General features: G+C 35.1%; 1 protein-coding gene across 1 annotated transcript in view; it reads left to right on the top strand.

The window, feature by feature from the left end:
- LOC110018925 overlaps positions 1-2,733 on the top strand; it is a 17,905-nt gene extending 15,172 nt beyond the window's left edge. Inside the window, exon 2 of the mRNA XM_020716402.1 lies at positions 2,253-2,733. Within this exon, the coding sequence (XP_020572061.1) occupies positions 2,253-2,588 (336 nt within the window). The 3' untranslated portion in view covers positions 2,589-2,733. The remainder of the gene's footprint in view (positions 1-2,252) is intronic.
- The last annotated feature ends 4,226 nt before the right edge of the window (positions 2,734-6,959 follow it).

Below are 6,959 nucleotides of genomic sequence, written 5' to 3'. Positions count from 1 at the left end.
AAAACGCGTCAAAATTCAAATTTCACAAAATTTCGACCCGCGATCGATCGTCACAAGTGGTTTACTCGAGTCCCCGACAAATAACGGTGCAGTCAATGCGAATTGCAGCAATCGGACGCGTCGACTCTCCGAATCGCGAAGTTTGTGCGCGCGGGAGTGCGAATTGTGCAGAAGGCCACCCTAAGGCTCAAAAAGGTCCTATAGGGATCCCTTTTGGGTTTCCTCATGTTGGTTTCACCCTTCTAAATGCTAGAAGTCGATACCACACACTTGGAACCACAAAAGAGGACGGAAATAGGTCAAATTACAATGAGGCGGGCACCACTTCTAAGGTTCTAAGATAGTCAAAGGGAGACCCCTAAGGCTAGATCCTAACTCCTACGAGAAAAACTAGACCTCACGAAAATTGAGGTCAACACATATGTACATATATAGGCATCTAATTAATTTTTTATTTATTTAAGTGAGGATTATCAGCATATTTTGAGGCAAATGCATGCAATTTGTTATTTGACCCAAATATGCCATTCAAATCAATTCAACAATATTTTAAATGCAGTTATGTAGTCTATTTTATGAAATTGGGTCTCTAAAAATAAAAGAAAATTTGTGTTGAAAGTTTGGCGGGCATGAAAATCAAAATTTTAGCTATGCTAGCTAAACTGGGCTAAACCTAGGAATTGATTATGGAACATAACTGAAAATACCAAAAAAAATTTCAGTCTAGGTTGCTTGGAACTTCTCGAGGTCTAAGCCAGAGAACTTTACAAGCTTACGCTACTTAATTAAGTGCAAGTGGTTAAGATGGCGAATGAGACTCATTTAAGAGATTTAAAAAGAAAATTGAGCTAAATAGACCTAATCATCACGCGGCTTTTATGATTTAGGATTTTTCAAATTTTGAAGCCAACACAGATTTTTTGTTTTGAGAAAGTGTTCTTAATGATTGATTAACTGTAAGAGGGTTTGTGATCATAGCATCTTTAGTATGAACGTTAACCAATCTTATTTAAAAATTCTAATTTCGAAATATATGCTACGCAATAGAGATTATTAACGCATTATGTTTATTATGTGAAAAATTTTAAATGTTTTGACTGTTTTGGAGTGAAAACCAAGAACTAATGAACCCATGCATATGCAATTTAATAATGCATACCTGATATAATTTTACGGGCATCTATTTGGTTTTTATTTATTTTTCTTTAACTTTAGTAATGCTATATTATCAGCTAAGTTCTATTGTTAATGGGTTGAACTGCCCACCCCTTTTCAATGAAAACTTCAATTCTTAAATTTAGTAGATAGTACAAGGCAGCCATCTCCAACCAACTTTTTTTTTTTTCTGTTCCTTTTTTTCATTGATTGCTGTGCTGTAAAGATTAAGCTTGAACTCCGGCTTAAAATTATTAATGTTAAACTATAGAAAGGTGCTGTTAGAAAGAGACATCAATGTCCACTGGATGAACAAGCATTCGGCATTTCTTACAAAAATAGAGAGAGAAGGGGAGAGGGAGAGGGGAACAGAGAGAGAGAGAGAGAGAGAGAGAGAGAGAAGAAAAATCTAATGCCATTTTGTATGCCCAAATCTTGGATTTATTTACCTACGTATTTGTTCAACTCAGGTCATGCGAAACTTTTATTTGGTGATTATGGTATACTTCATTTTGTTTGACATGGTGGCAGCCGTTAGGTGATTATAATAAAGCTCAATTGTAAACTGTAAGAGCAGAATTGTGGAGAATTGGTATCTAAGGTTCAACATATTTTGTTTTTTTCATTATTTCTGGCCTTTTATCCTGTCAAAGCAAATCTGGCATAGTGCTCTTTTCCATGGGGACGCTCCATTCTTATTAAGCACACTGATCATATGTTTTAAAGAAGAGATAATTACATACAAACCCCCGAAACATTGATATCTACAAATCACCCAACCGATTCTTTTGAACTACCGAACTGATGTATTTACATGTGCCACGATTTAACCATTGAGAATTTGATACAAATGAAAAATATGGGTTGGGATTTTATCATGAATTTTTTATATTTGAGTGAGAATTTGAAAAATGAATGAAAGAGGGTGATTGATTTGTAAATGGCAAGTTTCAAATGGTTTGTATCTAATTGCCCCTTTAAAGAAATATTCTCCAACTATACTTCAGCAGATTGTTCCTTTTAAGAATTAATAATGCTGGATTTTGTAATAACGCTTGTCTTTTTTTGCCAATTATAAATATGTTATTTGGATGCAGCCAATGATCCAATTAAAACAACCAAAATTTCTTTCGGGCCTATCGCGAAGAGATGCAATTTCACTACTGTCTTCCACTCTTCTCACAAACTTCTTAGTAGCTGAGACTGCTGAAGCTCGCTCTAGTAGATCAGAGAACAAGAGGAGAGCATTAAAGAAGCTGGAGGAACAGCGAGAGAAAGCAGAAAATACAAAGGAGAAGACAGAACCGGGTTCCAATAAAAAGAGAAAATCCGCCCTCCTCCCTCCAAATAGCTTCCCCGTGCCTACGGTTGAGGCCAAACTCAAAGCAGTTGCATCCAATCCTTCATTTAATGGTGAGGCATTTCAGATTTAGTTTAGCCTTCTTTTAATTCCGCTAGAAACTTTAGCAGGTCACTATAGTTTTTAATTTGCAATTCTTTCTTGTCGTTGAGTATGGACCAAACGAGAGTTGGTTAATGTTCTTGTTTGAAATCTGAAAAAAAAGCAACTGTTTTTTTGGTCTTTTTTGTCAAATGAAATTTTCAATACAAATAGGAATGAAATAAATTTAAGGGATAGAAACCATCAATCTCAGGGGAAAGATAAGCACTCTATAGTAACAACATAAATTTAGTGAGACATCAATTAATATCTCACCCGGTCTTCCCCTAAATCGACATCGTCAATGAAATAAGGGTGTAATTGAGTTAAGCACGCATAAAAGGGTTCGAGCTTGGCTTTTTAAATGAGTTGCAAGCCGAGCTCGATTAGTTTAATATCACATGCTGCTCTAACGGACTATGTCTCCCCTGCTCTTCCTTGACAAAATCATGAACCCCTCGACTGCCCTTTAGAAAAGCATTATTGTATATTTGAAGCTCTTCTGTTTTACATCAAATTGTTGGCATTGATGCAGATGCCAAACTTTTTTTAAGTTTTAGGAAACTTTGCTATATTCATCAGTCTAATCAAATTTAATATCTTTTCACTTTTGTCTAGATAAATGAATCAACCTGTAAGAATTCATTTATATATCTTTTGTAGTGCCGACTAATCTCAAGAAAACTTCTAACCTTGTTCAAATTGGTTGGTCCTGGCCATTTAAGAACTACTATCGCATTTTTTAGTACACCGATACATCTTCACCACTAATGATATGCCCTCAGAAAACAATATTCCTCAGTAAATACTCACATTTAGCGAACATAACAAATAATTTGTGCACTCTTTATAAGCCCAAGGCAATTCGCAACTTTTGGGCATGATCATTTTTTGTAGAGTTGACCATTTGATTATCAATAAGTGTTATCACAAAACGGTCAAGATAAGATCTGAAAATTATATTTATTATATTCATAATTATTATTGGAGCATTTGTCAATCCAACGGACATATTTATAAACTTACAATGATGTATATGGTACCAAATTTTGTCTTCTTTGTATTGCTTTCTTTCACTCTAACCTGATGATACCCATTTCATGCATGACATATGGCTCAACATGGAGCACACTTAACCCCATGTATGTGGTGCGACGCACCAAAAATATCACGAGTATATGTATGAGCCTTAAAACATAGCAGATTTGAACCTAATTCTTATTTAGTCTCATTCTTAAATCTTTTTTAAATAAAAATAATGAGAATAATGATTTAATGAGCTATGTGGCTCAACAACATAAACAACTGTAATATAGAATGCAAATACTCAATAATAGTAAACAACCTGTATGTTAATCATATGATTGTACTAATTATAAAATTGGGTATAGTTGACTAAAATATTATTAAACCATTAAAATTTAAAACTATAATCTATTTATTATGTACTTGCACAAAAGAAATAACAACAAAATTGTCAAAATATATTTGACTTCGTCTATTAAATTAGTCCAAAATTTGATTGCTTGCACATTGATTTAAATACATCAAATAATTTTTTTGCTTGTTTATTTTATTTCACATTATATATCATTCTAGTTTAAGAATGTCTTATCTATGGTTGCTTAGGCTTATTGGTCTTCACAACATAGTTAGCCATATAATCAAACCACATAAGGTATAAACTTGGCCTAATGACTATTTTAGAACTTTCAATATTTTCCAGATGGAGTCTTGCTTTGATGATATTGAACTAAATTGATAACCATTTTACCTTCATAAGGAACCTTATTTGCCTCACATTTTCAAGTATTGTTGGATTTTTAGGAAGCTTTTATTTTTAGTACCTTCTATTAGTAATATTTTTCTTAGGATTTATATTTATTTGGATGTCATAATTTTAGTTTTTTTTTATTATTATGGGGAGTTATGATTGATTTTATTACTTGCCTAATGCGGGAGACATACCCATCTATTTATCTTGTAACTGTTTTCTATAAAATTGAAGATGAATATTTTGTTTTTCTCCTCCCAAAATCTATATGGTATTAGAGCCCTAATCCTGTCGATCAACCATAATCCCATTGATTGTTCATCTTCATCACCAACCCATCATGACTGAGCTAACTGGGAAGGCAACAACCAGATCACGATGACTAGACTTGGCTGGGAAGTCAATGATTGGATCACTGACCCCTCATGATATAGTTGGGATCAGAGCTAGCTGGGAGGGCAACGACTGGAGTGCGATACAGTCACGATTAGAGTCAGCTGGGAAGGCAATAACCGAATTGTGGTGTTCGTAACCCGATGTCATGCGACACAGTCTTTCACCTTGGTTTTGTTCATGATTCTTGTGCTGGAGCTTGATCCCGATCCCGATCCCGCCTCCGACCGCTCATGCTTACCCCTCCCGTTTTGCGAATTAGCGCCATCACTCCCGCACCCAATCGCGAAAAGTCACGATCCCGATTTCCATCTGTCGCGATACCTGTTCTCGCTCCTCCCGCCTTTTGTTGTTTCACGATAAAAGGTTCGCACGACTCTCCTTTAGCGTTAAGTCACAGTGCAACTCATTTGAGTTCTTTGGTCTTCCACGGGACAGTGGAAGGGCTTCCTCGGGATAGAGGAAGAGAAGTGCAAGCAGTGTGCGTGCTTTGCAAAGGAAAAAAGAATGAAGAAGAAAGAAGAAGAAAGAAGAAGAAGATTTTTCTCCCTTAACTTCTTCTTGGTGGCTTGTGGCAGAAGAGAAATTGAGTTTTATTTCTCTTGTAAGTTTGTCCTCTTCGGTGTATCTTGATGTAGGGTTTCTTCGATGTATCTCGGCGGAGAGAGAGAAGAAGAAAGAGCAACGAAGTGAGAGATTCCTCTTATAGGTCAAGAAGATCGACCGGTGTAAATTCCTCAAGTAGTAAAATCGTCTGCAACTCCATGGACGTAGACAATTTGCCGAATCACGTAAATCTGTTGTGTTCCGCTGTGTTGCTGTTTTCTGGTGTGAATTTTCTAGTTCTATTTTTTGCTTCGTCGATCGTTCTCCTGTTTGATTTATATATATACCACATCAACTGATATATCTTACAACTCACAACAACTGATATCAGAACTTTGTTCGGATCTTAGGAAGAATGATAGCTGCAGATGAAGTGAATGTTTCAATGATTGAGAAATTTGATGACACAAATTTTGGTTATTGGAGGATGCAGACAGGTAACTACTTCTATGAGAAGAAACTTCATCTTCCGTTATTGGGGAAAAGACTTGAAAGGATGGATGGGGCTGAATGGAATTTGTTGGATCGACAAGTTCTGGGGGTTACTTTGATACTAAGGAGGGTAAAAAATATATGTATAAACTAGCCAAACAAAGAGAAAAGAAAAGTAAAGATTTAACTTAAGTAAAATGTATTAAAGATGAAAATCAAAAAGTACTTTTCTTAGAAAAAATATATTCAATATAGGTGGGTGAGTTACTTTGATAAATTTTTTAATGAAGTTTCTGAAAATATGATCGACTAGTGATCTTAATATCGTGAATAATAATAAAACGTTTCATTTTTACCGTCACATTAATAAAAAAGAAGTTGAAGAGGTTTTAAAGAAAACAAAGGGTGAAAAGTCTGTAGAATTTGATGATATCTCAATTGAAGTGTGGAAATATTTTGGAGATTTGAGAGTTTCTTGGCTTACTAAACTCTTTAATATTATTTTAAAAACTAGTAAGATGCGTGAGGAGTGGAGGAACAGTATTTTGGTCCCCATTTTTAAGATTAAAGGGGATGCACAAGAGTGTGCAAATTATAGAGGAATTAAGTTGATGTGTCATACTTTAAAGTTATGGGAGAGGGTAATTGAACATATGTTAAGACGCATCACAAAGATTTCTCATAATCAATTTGGATTTATGCCGGGCAGGTCTACTATGGAAGCTATACATTTATTGAGAGGTTTGATGGAGAAGTTCAGAGATAATAGGAGAATCTACATTTGATTTTTATTGATTTAGAAAAAAACTTACGATAAGGTTCCAAGAGATATCCTTTGGAGAGTTCTCGAGAAGAAATGTGTTGATATGACTTATATTCAAGTCATTAAAGATATGTATACTAGAGCTGTTACTTGTGTTCAAACTGAAGGAGGATTGACCAAATATTTTCCTATTTATGTTGGATTACATCAGGGATTGACTTTAAGTACATATTTCTTTAGTTATGGATGGTCTTACTTGACATCTACAAGAGGATGTACCTTGGTGTATGCTTTTTGCTGATGATATCCTTCTCGCGGATAAAACGAGAGAAAAAGCCCAGGAAAAACTTGAATTATGGAGGTCTACATTGGAGTCTAAAGGCCTTCGTTTAAGT

Source organism: Phalaenopsis equestris, unplaced genomic scaffold (genome assembly GCF_001263595.1).
Source record: "Phalaenopsis equestris unplaced genomic scaffold, ASM126359v1 Scaffold000036, whole genome shotgun sequence".
NCBI classification, from domain to species: domain Eukaryota; kingdom Viridiplantae; phylum Streptophyta; class Magnoliopsida; order Asparagales; family Orchidaceae; genus Phalaenopsis; species Phalaenopsis equestris.
This window is presented reverse-complemented; position numbering and strand designations above follow the sequence as displayed.